The sequence below is a fragment of the Ochlerotatus camptorhynchus genome, unplaced genomic scaffold, assembly GCF_037179485.1.
Source record: "Ochlerotatus camptorhynchus isolate MF236.1 unplaced genomic scaffold, CSIRO-AGI_Acam_v1.1 ptg000220l, whole genome shotgun sequence".
NCBI lineage: Eukaryota > Metazoa > Arthropoda > Insecta > Diptera > Culicidae > Ochlerotatus > Ochlerotatus camptorhynchus.
The window spans coordinates 6236508-6251719 of NW_027040710.1; the positions used below are offsets into that span (position 1 = coordinate 6236508).

The following is a 15212-nucleotide window of genomic DNA, read 5'->3' on the forward strand; positions in this document are numbered from 1 at the left end:
TACACAAAATGTTAGGCAGAATCCTCCCAGAATTTCAGACATGATGCTTCAGAATTATTAGGTATAGTTCTTTATCCTGGTGGGATTCTTTCATTCCATCGATGCATGTAGATTTTACTCTGAAACCTTATTGGGATTATCTTAGAATCACTTTTTCTTCTTTGGTTTTTTTAACGTTCCCCCTGGGACTTTTATGTAAACCCTCAACTTATTGTTCTTTGAGCACATCCACATTTTTTAATTGGGAGCTTTCTAAGCTTGCAACATTTTTGCATTGGTATATATTGTGTGGCAAATACAATCATACTCTTATGCCCAAAGAAGTCGAGTCATTTTACAACCCAAATAAAATCTGGAACGGGAATCAAACCATGAATCACGTCAAAAGTTCTGAGAGAATTCGAATAAAGATCCTGAGAAAATCCTGTCTGGAATTTTAGATATTCTAAAATTATCTCACCTGAGGTTCTGGGACTGCTGATTATTCGAGCCACAGGGGGGCCACCACAGCTATAAAGTAAGCATACACAGCAAAAAAATAATTTTGATATCACATCAAAGTGGATGCACTACAATCATGTCGAAAATTTCATGTAATTTTTATGACCACATAAATAAACAAATGCAGTAAAAGCAGCGTAATGTCAGTTCATGCATTGTATTAATGATAATTTATTGTCCTTTTTAGCAAGTAATATTACACCATATTTTCGACATGATTGTAGTGCATCCACTTTGACGTGATATCAAAATTATTTTTTTGCTGTGTATGCTTACTTTATAGCTGTGGTGGCCCCCCTGTGGCTCGAATAATCAGCAGTCCCAGAACCTCAGGTGAGATAATTTTAGAATATCTAAAATTCCAGACAGGATTTTCTCAGGATCTTTATTCGAATTCTCTCAGAACTTTTGACGTGATTCTTTCACATTTGCTAGTGAATGTTTCTCCGAATCGAAGATAGAATTATCGTTGAATTCCAAATGAAATTCTAAATCTCAGACATTTTACAAGACTCAGCAGGCAGATGTCACGTTTGCTGAGATCTCAGTGTTATTTTATTACCTGCAGTTTAACTTATCAGAAAAACCTTGTTTGTCTTCTCAAATCTTAAACGGGATTGTCTGATTAAATTACAAACAGGATTTATCTTAAATCTACCATATTGTGTAACTCGCTCGAGAAAATTACAAATCCAAAAAAAATCTCAATCTGGCCGAGAGTTGAACCCGCCAACTGCTAGCCCAACACCAAATATTATTACATCAACTTGTACTGAAATTGCTGTAAGCCGAAACCAAAGAACCGGCACATGTGCAATTGTAATTACAAGCTTTGTGTAACACCATCTGTCCCAACAACCAGCACCGTCATACTACCTTACCCAGCATTAGCAAAAAACAACGGTTCCGAAAATATCCATCCCTTGCATCGGTTTTGGATCCAGAGTCACACAACAAGCACAAACCGCTATTGAATTTGATGCATTGCTCGTCCTTCCTGCCCCCCACATCATCTCGCCACCACCCTAAAATGGCCCATTAATTGTAGTACCTGAAGAAGCTGCAGCCCGGTGCAATTGCTGCTCGGTTCGAGGAAAGAACAATCCACATGATGGTGGTCGTATTGTTTGAATCACCATCTCTCATAGATGTAGGTAGGTGCTTCCTTCCGTACATGCTCGTCGTCTTCGTCGTCGTCGTCGTTCTTACGGTGGTTTTACCTGTTCCCATTGCATCGTACACGGAAGGGGAAGAAGCACCGAGATCCAGTTACAGCTCTTCGCTCCTATCGCTAGGGATTGAATCACCTGTTATAATAACTGTATACGGTTTTTTTTCTTTCTTTAAATGAACAAGAGCCGTAAGAGCACATTGCTGCAATTTCGCTTCCTCTTGCTTGCTGTTCTATGTGCACATCGTATGCCTCATCCCATCCCGTTCCATTCGGAAGAGAACGGAAGATTCATGAGCAAAAAGTAATAACACTGAGCGCTGCAACGGAGATCGGGCGCTGTTTTCCTACCATGTGTTGGTATAAACTTCTTCTGTTTCTCGAGTGACCTATATTGCGATACTCGCCTTTGGAACTCCACGGCTACCTTCCCACCTACCAACCCACCGACCGCCGCACGCATGCGATGAGTCGAGAAGTGCTGCTTTTTTGCTTCTTTCCCGCGCGAAATGCGTTTCCGTCTTTACCCAGAGCCAGAGCTTGGCTCATGAAGCGCACGGAGAAGACGTCATCGCAGCATCCGCACCTCAACTCTGGTAAGTGCTTTTTTTGGGATGCAATTTGCTCACTGATTGGCAGGGAGGAAGCTGTAAAATTGAGGAAACCAAAAGAATGGACGTTTTTTGGAAAATTCGAGGAAGCGACTACTTTTTTGCTAATGGACTGAAGGTAATGCCGGAAGTCACTTCAAAGTGTGGTTGGAATTTGGGCATTGATAAAAAACGAGTATCGATGTACTATTTCTTAACCTGGCGTAACGGAGAGTGGAAAAATTGGTGTTTCCAGCCGAACAAATTTCAGCAAAGTCACCCGCCGAGCCACAAATCAACAATTCTTTAGTCGAATCTTCATCTGCTTTCCTCTTGGTGAGAACCAAGAACAACCTACAGCTCAAGTCCGGACCATACCCAACCGAACCACTACAACCAACACATGGAAACCGTTCGTAATCAACCACGTGAAAAACCGTACAAAAGAAAATGTAGGCAACCAGAGGAAAGAGGCATAAGCAACGCAACAACAACGGTACATTCTGGAGTTGGTCTAGGTCTTGAACCGGTCGTCGGTGGTGGGGCAGAATCTTTCACGTAGAACACCGTTCGGAAAACCAGAAAATTCATGCCTTTTCACCGTTCGTTCGTTCCTCCGACACGTCTTCCAGTGAGAAGGCTGAAAATCTGATTCATCATCATCATCATCATCATCATCATCATCAACATGATGAAAGCCGCAGCACTTTAACATTCGCTATGCGCGCAGAGGAGCGAAGAAAAGTGCCGCTATGTGCCGCCGCAAAAGGGGAATCAACGCGGGATCGCGGTCCGTACCTACGGAGATTGGGCGCACCGTTATCCGTACTTTTGATTTCTGTGTGCCATGGTCATATTACCGAAATCATGGTGGCTGGTGTGAAGCAGTTTTGGTGGGAACCGAATGGATTCAGGAGAGGTTTGTTGAGTTCGGATTGTTTTTTTTGGCATATAAGTCGTACAAAAAATGCATATTCTATACGCTATGTGGTGAACATTTTGGATGCATTAACTCTGTTTTTTCATCGGAAGCCTTCATACATGCCTTTTATTCTCATTATGATCCATGAAATTATTATCGAAACACCTCCTGCAAAAATAACAGAACAAAACCGAAGAACGTAGGACCATCCCATATCAAATTCTCTTTAATTCACAAATGTCCCATATAGGATTCAAGGATTGAAGAATCTAAAATATTCTGAAAGAATCTTATCTGTAATTCTTGAAGAATTTGGCCTTTGGTGAGAGCATCCTGCCTTCCATTCTGAGTCCATTTCTAGATAAATACTTCAAAAGGTCCTATCTGCTTTGATTGATTCTCTTCATCGATTTGATCTTTCGTTAATAGCTTAGCTGCAAAACCTTTCCCTGTTGTATTTGACGTTTTGGACGCTAGATAGGGGAAATGGATGTAATGTCGGCCTAAATGCCCCTAATTTGGGCCCATACATAAATTCAGCAATCGACTAAATTTTCAATAGCGACCAAAAATATCCATTAGTACCGTTCCAATGACGCGTTCATCTAGATAAATTTGATAAATAGCAGATTTTTAGCGATGGGCCCAATCTTAGATCCATAGGCCAACATTAGAGCCATTTTCCCTAATAACTTTCTTTATCCAACACCACATAGTGCAAAATCCGTTAAATTTGGGCAATTAAATTTAACTGTTGTAAAGCTACTTCAAAACAAAATCTCCACCCTGCGCCTCGGTAGTAAAGAAAACTAAACTTTACTAAACTAAATTTCCATTACAATTACAAGTTTTGATCATTTGCACAAGATTGAAAGTGATTTTAAATTATTTCGATGCAAAATAAGCTTTAAAATTATAGTCAAAGTTTTACCGAACGTTTAGCTGTTGAGATTCCGGTAAAAAATTACCAAACACGACAAAACATGCCGAGTGTGTACCTTACCAATCAGGCTAAGTGGTTTTCAGTTAATACCATCTGGAATTTAGGAAGGCTTATGCTTGTGTAAAACCTGTGTAAAAAATTTACAAGAAATTTTGAAAAATTTCACGTTGGATTCTGGAACACTCATTTTAGGTACTCTGAGAGGATCCCACCAGAAATTTTAAAATAATCTCACCTGGAAATGAGAGAGAATTACATCATGGATTCCAAGAGAATTCTTCTTGAAATTTTGAGATAATCTCATCTGTAATTCTCAATGAATAACGTTAGTATATTTTTGATGATACTGCCGGTAATTTTGTCAAAAACTGCTTAAGGTTCTTCACCACAAAATTAAGGAATTTCACTTGGGCAAAGATTTGTGATAATTTCTGCTTCGCCTTCGCCTGGATTTCTGAAAGTCTTCCACATAGGATACTAAGACATTCCCACTTTGAATATTTCACCGGAGATTCTTAGGTAATGCTTGAATTGATTCGGAAATAATTCCTCTAGTATAATGGAGACAAATTCGCTTCGATTTCTGAAAGAATCACTCTCAAAATTCTGAGAGAATACTGTGTCTATGATACAATTTTGATTGGGGTTTTAAAAGAATCTCACCTGGTATCCATAGTAAAGTTCTGCAGGAAATGCATGATACTTTTTCCTTGGGTTTTGAGATAATCTCACCTGTGGGTCTAAATGAAAACCATCTAGGATTCTGCTTAAATCCCGGCTAAGATTTTAAGATAATGCCGTATGGGATTTTTAAAAGAATTCTGGTTTGGACTTTGACAAAACATCTTCTGCGATTTTATTTGAGACTTGATGCCAACAATTACAAACAGTCAGATGAAATTTTATTCAAATCTCAGAAGATATTGAATATAGTTGAAACCCTGAATATTATGATATTCTGAAATTATGCTAACTTCGATTCAGTAATAATCTTAGTTAGAATTTCGAGAAAATCACACCAAGATTTTGAGAAAATTCAGCCTGTGATAATGAGAGAATCCTATCTGGGATTCTCATAGGATACTGCCTACGGTTCAGATAGAATCTCACCTAGTGTATGTATATCAGTTGTATCGGAAATTCTGAGAGATTATTGCTAGGACTCTAATAGAATTACATAGATGATTCTGAGATTTTTGCCTTGAAGATTGAAAGAATTGGGGAAATAGATGTAATATCGGCCCAAATTCCCCTAATTTGGGCCCATGCATAAATTCAGCAATTGACTAAATTTTCAATAGCGACCAAAAAAATCCATTAGTACCGTCCCAATGACGCGTTCATCTAGATAAAATTGATAAACAGCAGATTTTTAGCAATGGGCCCAATCTTAGATCCATAGGCCAACATTAGAGCCATTTCCCCACTTCTTATTATTCTGAGAGAATCGTATCGAAAGATCTGATAGAAGGTAGTATTCTGAGAGAATCTTGTCAATCTTGAGAATTCCAGCTTAGCATTTTGAAGATTACGTTAGGGATTTCGAGTGAATTTCTCCTGATATGATGATACATTTACGATTAGTTTTCATATGAGAATCCCAATTGAAAAATTGCGAGAATCTAGCTTAGAATTCAAATAGAATTACACCAATATTGTCTTAAATTCAGAATGAATTAAACACACCATTCTGGGAGAACTCTGCATAACATGAAAAGATTCCGCTTAGGATTCGGAGAGCATTTCATCTTGGACACTGAGCAAAGTTTACCAGTTTCACCAATTTGTGATTATTTTGCCTCCGATTTTGTGAGAATCTCGCCTGGAGTTCCAAAAGCATACCCTCTAAGATTCTGTGACAACCCCGGTTCGGATTCTGCGATAATGTTGTATGGGATCATTGCTGCGATTATTACAACCTCAGCATATGTTTCAAACAACAAATGGAATGGCAGTTCTTGAGCTGGACTACAGCGTACAAGCAAGTTTTTTAAGACGCACATTTTTGTATAAAACCATCACGAGATGATTGTCTAGACGCTATACATTTGGAGAAACAAGTATTGTTCAAAAAATAAGCTATCATAAAAATTATTTTAAAAACCTTCCGACGATCACATTACAGAATCTGTTTCTGTCGCTAAAAAACTGCGAATTCTGCATACTTTTTAGAATCTTGCACTTTCTGGTTGGGTGTAGTGTTCTGATAAAATCATATATAAGTTGCATGGAATGTATCTCACCAAGGGAACTGAGATAGTTTCTATAGAATTTAACCTTGGTATTTGAGATAGTTTTGAGTGAAAGAGACTTAGTAAACTCTGCAGTGATGTACAGAATAGTAATATTCGGCCAGAAACGCAGTGTGTACACCAGGATGTTAGGGCAAGGGGCCTCAGATAGCCTAGTAGGTTAAGGTGTGGTATTACCAAGTCGGAATCGTTCTAGACTTTCCTAAGCATAGAGTATCATTCTGCTTGCCTAATAATACACAAATTCATACACTGATTGGCATAGAAAGCTCATAGTACTGGAAGTACTGCAAAGAATACTAAGTTGAGAGCAGATGGAAGCTCTTGTAAGAATGTGAAAGCCAGGTATAAGAAGATCAAGAAATTTCTAGATTACGGTGCTTGATATTTGGCCTAAGGAGTCGTACACTAATTACGTAAGTTCTGATTTTTTTCTAATGTTTCAATTTTTTCATCACAGCTTTTCAAATTGGATCAAAATTGATGAAGAGCTTATAAGTTATATGTGGCCTGATTTCCATCATAAAAGATACAACTTTTTAATTCATTGATGTGGTATTACGTAAAAGGGGATCAATCCCCCTCTTCCTAAGATAATATTTCAAATAAAAAAAAAAAAACCCTCCCCAAATTTGCTTTACGCAATTTGTTTACGGCCTCTAAGTATTCGAGCGAATACTATGGCTGCTGAATAAAGGGTGATACGGTCAAAATTTGGTCCATATCAACTTGACGTATTTCTTTCAATTTTGCATTTAAAAAACCTGAACACCCCTCATTTTGAAGGTGTGTGTGTGTAGAATATTGCTCCTATTTTGATTTTGGAATTCACTCTTCAGTTGTCAAAATGCCGTCCAAGCAAGAAGAGCAGCGTATCAAAATTTTGCTCGCGCATCGCGAAAATCCGAGCTACTCGCACGCAAAGTTGGCAAAATCGCTAAAAGTTGCCAAATCAACCATTACAAATGTAATTAAAGTGTTTGGGGAACGTTTGTCGACAGCCAGGAAGTCTGGATCGGGGGGAAATCGAAAACCGGAAGCCGCTGAGACGACAAAGAGAGTTGCCGGTAGTTTCAAGCGAAACCCTAACCTCTCTCTCCGAGATGTCGCAAATAAGCTGGGTGTATCGTCTACAACCGTGCATCGAGCCAAAAAACGAGCCGGACTATCGACTTACAAGAAGGTAGTGACTCCAAATCGCGATGATAAACAAAATACGACGGCCAAAGCGCGATCCCGGAGGCTGTACACGACGATGCTGACGAAGTTTGACTGCGTGGTAATGGACGACGAAACCTACGTCAAAGCCGACTACAAGCAGCTTCCGGGACAGGAGTTTTATACGGAAAAAGGAAGGGGAAAGGTAGCAGATGTTTTCAAGCACATGAAACTGTCAAAGTTCGCAAAGAAATATTTGGTTTGGCAAGCCATCTGTACCTGTGGCTTGAAAAGCAGCATTTTCATAGCTTCCGGGACTGTCAACCAAGAAATTTACGTGAAAGAGTGTTTGAATAAACGTCTGCTGCCTTTCCTGAAGAAACACGGTTGTTCCGTACTGTTTTGGCCGGATTTGGCATCTTGCCATTCGGTAAAAAGGCCATGGAGTGGTACGCCGCCAACAACGTGCAGGTGGTTCCCAAGGACAAGAACCCTCCCAACACGCCAGAGCTCCGCCCAATTGAGAAATACTGGGCTATTGTCAAGCGGAACCTAAAGAAGACCAAAAAAACTGCTAATGGCGAGCAGCAGTTCAAGGCAAACTGGCTTTCTGCGGCGAAGAAGGTGGACAAGGTGGCTGTACAAAATCTGATGGCAGGGGTCAAGCGTAAGGCCCGGCAATTCGGATTTGGAAAAGCGGAAGCCTAACTGAATATTTTTCCTGAATTTTATACTAATTGAACTTGAAAAAGAAATTTAATTTGATTTTTTAAATAAACGATTTCACCGATTTACACGCGTTTTCCCTTGACCAAAATTTGACCGTATCACCCTTTATGCGGTGCATTACTAGTATTCTGCACGAATCATGTCTGAAAATGTGAGGTGATTCTGTCTGTGATTCTGAAAGAATCCTGCGCAGCATTTTGAGGACAATCCACCATGAAGGATTATATTTGGATCCTGCCTGTCTAAAAATATCGCCAGGCATTCTGAATTTGGGTGGTATTTTGGCAAATTAAGACTAGGAATTCTGAAGAGAAGCCCAACTGAAAATTTTGAGAAAATCTGATTGGCTCTGAGATTGTCTCTGTTGGCATTGAAGACTGAAACATTCCCGCCTAGCACTTTGAGTGAATCTAAAGTGAAGATCTAATAAAGTCTGGTATTTTGTGAGAATCTGATCTTAAACTTTAGAAATTGATACTTTCTATCTATCTAGTAGAGAGAAATCCGAAAAGATTGCGCCAAGAGTATTGAGGGTATTCCTCCTGGGATTTGGACAAAAAAGGAGTGAATTTCGACTAGTAGCGAAGATCCGTTTATTTTATGAGACATGGTTATCAAAAATGGATTACTATTTATTTATAGATGTATTTCTGTTTCAATATAGACATTAGGTCCAAAAATTCACTCGCCCATTTTGAAATAGATATTGAATTTATGTTTTCCCACGATGATGATGATTATTCAGTACTGATTTTGTCGTGATAATTTTCATAATATTTTCGAGCTAAATTATCCATCGTTTGTGACATTTGCTGGGTGGCCACTCAACAGGGAAATTTGGGAGAACGAAGAATCGAAACTCACAAGGAGAAACCGGGAGATAACCGGGTATTTGATTGCATTCTCAACAATTGAATTTATTTTGACCAAATTTTGCTTAATTTGTGAACTATGTGTCCTTTTTCCTCCATGTACTTTGCTCTGAAAACTGATTTGTACTTTTTCATAGGTGAAACACTTAACTTGTCGACTTAATGTTTGCTTGATTGGGAATAAAAAGTCCTCAGCTTCAGGTAGTCGAAGTCCTACACATATTTTTTTGTCAGTCAGTCAGTAAAAGGCTCAGCTACAAAGCAAGACCTTCCTAGAGTTGGCTGGGTTCAATTCCTGATCCAGTCTAGGAATTTTTCGGGTTGGAAAATTTTTCAACTTCCCTGGGCATAGAGTATGGTTGTAAATGCTCTCAATTATCCTAATGCAAAAATGGAACGGACATCGAAAGCACTCAGTTAAAAACTGTGGAAGTGCATCTAGTAGAACACTGAGTTGAGAGCACCCAATAAGCTACTATGCGATAAGCAATAAGCTTGAAATGCGAAGAAGAAGATGAGGGGATTTTACCGTTCAGACTTGGGGTCTGGGGTCCAACTAGTGCAGTGTGACTCAGACTTTCCCGTTGGAAGAGTTTTCCTAGACCGGGATCTTAAATATTTTGTAAGCATGAAATCTTAATGTCTCAGAATTTTAAAAGCACTTTACCCAATCCTGATTCTTGATTTTCTTTGTCCAGAGTCTGAGAAAATTTTGAATATCTTAATTACTATGTAGGTAATGTCTACATTTCTAGAAGACAACTCTTCATTCTTGGATTTTTTGAGAATTTTCTTGGAACCATCCCAAGAGTCTTCAACATTCTTTGTTTATCACTTTTTGAACACCCTCATTCTTAGAATTCAATCTACAACTATCTTAATTTTTTAATTCTCGTGAGGTTTCCCTTCAATTTATATTAATAATTCTCTATGAAAGTTACCGTTCGATAATGTATCCTTCGAATACTGATAAGAAGGAGTTCGTTTCAGATTATTCTTGGAACTTCTCTTGCAATTTTACTAAGCATTCATTCTCAAATCATCTTCCCGAAAATCCCTTTGAACTCCGTAAAGATTCTTTTTAAAATGTATTTAAATACCTCATAAGAATATCTTTGCATTTATCATCTCAATTTCAAAGAGAATCACGTATTTTGACCTTACTATTTGACATACTGCATTCTATGGTGTCAAAAGCTATGCAAACTAATAATATATGCTTCAATAAAAAAATTGATTTAGCCCGTAAAAGCCCCGGACAAATTTGCTATTTTCAAAAATTTGTATCTCAGAAATCCCATGGCCGATTAAATTATTTTTTTTTAACATCACTCCGGTGAGTGGTTCTGACATCTGTTGAGTGGTACTCCTCCTCAGGCCCTTCCTCTTTGTTATCTATTCAAGGATATGTTGGCACGGAGGTATTTTTTCAATCTTTATCATATATTTAACTTATGATTGTGACAACAAATTGATATTTTTCTTGGAACTAAAAAAAAATAAAAAATCGAGAACAATCATAAGAATCCATGTCTACTTGGAATCGATTCCGGCCGTTCCAGATTATGGTTCCATATGGTCAAATTTATTATGTATCATAACCATATCAAGCAACACATCAAATCACACGTACTCGATGCTCTATGACCAATGGCACTAAAAACGACAACCATAGAACCATATGGCATATGGCGACAACCATTAAACATTTTAGATTATACAATTTAATTTTTGTCCATTACTTATGATCTTGAGATATCACAAATTTTCAGAGATTTAACCAAATCTTATTAAATTTGTGACGCTCTGGATCCAAATCCTGGCTTTTTTACTTTGTCATCTTGGAAGTTTTCAAGAAGTTTAGATATTGAAAAATGGCCTAGAAAACTTTCCAATCTCTATACATTTTTTCAAAGACTCGAATTCAGTTCAAACATTGAAAAATTATGTAGCAAAATTTTGAGCTCTTCTCTAAGTCCATCAAATTGATTTTTTTGCAAGTCCGTATTCAAAAAATGTCTTTGCCCATATTTTAGAGATAGCTCAACGTCCAAAATTAGGAAATCTTTTCTATGTATCAGAAGCATTTACATTTTTCTGGTCTGTGAACTGACATTTTTCCGTTCCGAAAATTATTCCTGGCTTTTTCAATTACAAATAAGAAAACTAGAATTCCTAGTTTCCAGCATTTAGAAATAATGTCCAATATCTCTTAAATTTATTTCAGATTTGTTTAAAGATCGAGTTTAGTTCGTTTATTTGTAAGGCTCAATCGCGTTAGCTTCAGAGTCGATAATTAATTGTTCTTTGTTTGTATGTCTAGTAGGAGTTGGGCCGAATACTCGCGGCTTAACCGAGGTTAGAGGGGTATATTGTCGAAGGATAGGAAAAGGGGAGGAGCTTGGGAGCAGGGTTTCGTTGTCTCATCAGAGCGATGTCGCTAGTATGAACGGTAGTGGGGTTCTAGATTCGTCTGGAGTTCGACCGGCTATGGTGACCAGTAGGCGACGATGAGACTCATCGAGACGGGGGACAAGACAAAAAAAAACCTAATAAAGAGATACAAAAGACAAACCAATTAAATTCTTATACTAGACATTTGCAGAAACGCATAAATCGACTGCAAATAGCAAAGAGTAGATCGAGTTTTAAATAATAAACGAATGTAACATTTTCTATATCCGTGATCTATCCAAGTAGATAAATTTTCCTCGTTCCAGAATAATAACAATTTATCAGTTGTCTAGTTTTCAAAGTTATGAAAATTTGCCGTTGATTGAGGTGTTACAGAAGCTTCTATATTTGAGATCATTAAAATTGTATACCTTCAAATTGTCAAAAAATGTTCCGAGACTCCAAGAAGTTCAAGATTTCAAGATAATTTGCTAGGTTCAAATTTTCACATCCCGAAATTCATTCTAATATCCAATTTGCGCGATTTGCATCTAAGTTCACCATAGTAAATGGTAGTAACTTGCTCAATAACAGGAGCAATGAGAAGTACACCATCGAAGGCATTGTATGCTACTTTTGCATCAAATAGAGATGAACTAGCCTTTGGCTAAAAATCTCTTAAATAAAGAGTTAATTTAAAAAAAAAATTGTATCAAATTGTTCATTTAGAAGCCAAAAAGTGTGCTCTAAGGATTACAAGGTCAGTGCAACTCTTTGAAGAAGACCTTAGAGGACATGTTAGGATTCTAAAAACTGTTAGTATCAACTCTCTAGTAAGGAACAACGAAGACTGGATGGAGAAAAGATACAATTTCAATTGACTTTTTCAAGTATTTGACCCTGTGCGTTATTCATGGAAATTTGGTGGTCCGGTTCTTCGTCCAGGATCGATTGCGTTTTATACAGATGGTTCAAGATTGAGCAATTAAATGGGAATAGGCCCATATCAGTTCCTATGGTCAGATGGCCAACTGTGTTCCAAACGGAAATCCAAGCAATGTTAGGGTTTTCTATTATATCAGTGCCGAAATTTTAAAGAAACCTAATTGCTTTTTATAAACAATGGCTTTAGCCGTTGATTTTTGGCACTTGAAAATTAATGACACCAACAGGTAGAGGATTGTATCTTCTACCGGCTTGCATTGTTAATTTGTAGAGATGGGATTTAATTCGCGAGAAATCTATGGCTAAATCCATTATTTACAAAAGCAATTACGCCTCTTTGAAATGTTGACACTGATATGTTTGCGTAGAAGCTCTAAGAGTTCAAATATATGTATCATGTCTAGCAGCCAAACTGCTCTTAATGCTGGGCGACATGTAACTTGTCTGGGAGTTTGTTCAATCACTTCAAAAATTGTCTTGTCATAATCAAGTCAACTTATATTGGTTTCCTGATCATTGTGGGATTGACGAAAATGAAAGAACTGATGCACTAGCGGATCTTCTTTTAAGTTCATAGGGTCAGAAATCTTTTGTGGCTTATCGATTGCATCTCTTAGAATGGAGCTAAAAGCGTGAGAATCATCAAAAGTGGAGGAAAACTGAAAGAACAATTCCATTGCTAGGCAGTCGAAGCGATTAATTATTCCAAACATTTCTGTAACCATAAAATCTTGGAACATGCTAAGAAAGGTCTTAGCATCTTAACCGTATGTCGCTTCAGTGGAATAGAAAAGGAAGGTACGGAACATTTGCTATGCCACTGTCCGGCAATTTTCAATAAAAGGCGTAAGTTCTTCGACAAGGGGCTGATAGAACTCTTTGACATTTGGAGAACAACTCCCAGTATGGTAGTGCACTTTATTTGAAGTGTAATGCCGTGCTGGGGTAATGGTATTAGTTAAACGATGGCGATCACTCCGAATAATAGTGATACGGCATCTTGATATAGCAAAAAAAAAATGGGGAATATATCACAATTTATCAACTAATGGTCGCAGTGATGAAAATACCCGACAAGTAAAAATGGTTTGTTTCAAGGCTGATAAAGGAATCAGGTACATGAGTACTTTGTGAGGAAATGGAGGTTAGAAATAAACCGCGATTTTGATTATTCAATTAAAAGTGATTTTTCACGATAGATTTGATACAACTATTTCTTATCTTACCGATCAATTAATGGCACTATTGGTCATTTTGTTATTCTTTTAAAGCCACTATTTGGTAACCTTTTTCGTTATTTTAATTACTGTTATTGTATCCAAGCTCTGCACTTGATATATGAATGTAGAACTACGTTGACGTAGGACTACGAAATTTGTGTTCGATTTCAGATATTGTTTAGGAATAAAGTGAATTTCATAACTCAACTCTTTTGTAGAAAAGGGCCGATGGTTTGTGTGGTTTTGTATAACAGTTCAATATTATAAAATTAACTTTATTTCAAAACAATATCCGAAACAACAAACTAGGAAATCGAACAAACATTTCGTAGTCCTACTTCAACAATACGATCGTGTCTTGTACATCACCCTTCAGCTTGTTCATTGGTGTAAGGTGTATGTATTGAGCTGCTAGGAATGCTACGATGTCAACGCTACAGCGAACAAGTCTGAGGTCAAACCATCCAACGTGCAACGTTGAATGATTGTGCGGTTTTGGCTTCTGTCGTTAGAGATCAACTTTACGATGACTGTGTTAGGGGTGAGCACCTTGCGATCGAAGGAAATGTATGGGAAATTTGAATATTTCCATATTTCTTCATTGTTAACTATTTAAATATTTAACAATTATGATGTGTGACAAACCACACAGATTTTAAAAAACTGGTGAATCGATCGACATGCAAATCAGCAAAATCTATTGATTATTGGCCAAGTTATAGCATTTAAAATCTAACCAATTTTTGTTGCATTTCCCTGAATTGGCACCCTTCCCAAAAAACGTAGTTCTACGTCAAAAATAAAATTATGTTTGTGGAGCCCTGATTCCTTAGAATGTTCACACATTGGTTATGTTAGGATGCGTGTAAAAACTAAACTTCAAATACATATCGTTAAAGAGGGGATGAAGTGTTCGTCTGTCAATTTACCATGTTTGGTAATTTTTCGCATTTTGCTCATTACCTTTAATCGATCCACTGGACGAATTCTGCACCGTCGTTTGCTGCACGTTCGTCTGCATGGGAATGTGCGCCTCCAGCTTCGAGGTGACATTAGTCCACATTTCAAACATCCGCGGCGTAAACATGATTGTTGCTTTTGGTGTTTCGGCTTGTTGGGATATCCCACTTCTTCTTCTGCTCCCCGCTCTTTCCTTCTTAAATACAAATCAACAGAAATGGTTTCGACTAAACTCGGAAAAGACACTCGTTGTAACAAATACCGAATATTTTTTTTTTCACTTAAGGTAGCTTTGTAATTTTGATTTTATTCTGCACTTTCTGGAGGCACTGATCATTTTTTTTTCTTCTCTCGACTTCAATCACAGTATATAGCACTGATAACGAAACTTGGTACACTTGAGCATAAGCATCATCATCGTCATCTTTCTCTCTTCACTGCGTTGTTGCTTGGGTGGAGATCACTTTCGAATTCATCTCCCTTCAGCACTACTCCTCTTCACACTCGAAATCCGATTGCGTCAGCCCCAGCCTAGAGTGAACACTTTTGAGCAGT

At 37.9% G+C, this 15212-nt stretch overlaps 1 protein-coding gene across 1 annotated transcript in view; it reads right to left on the minus strand.

Moving 5' to 3' along the window:
- Hr3 (Hormone receptor 3) overlaps positions 1–14805 on the minus strand; it is a 349911-nt gene extending 335106 nt beyond the window's left edge. The window contains exon 1 of the mRNA XM_065225002.1: positions 14661–14805. Within this exon, the coding sequence (XP_065081074.1) occupies positions 14661–14784 (124 nt within the window). The 5' untranslated portion in view covers positions 14785–14805. The remainder of the gene's footprint in view (positions 1–14660) is intronic.
- Positions 14806–15212: the final 407 nt, after the last annotated feature.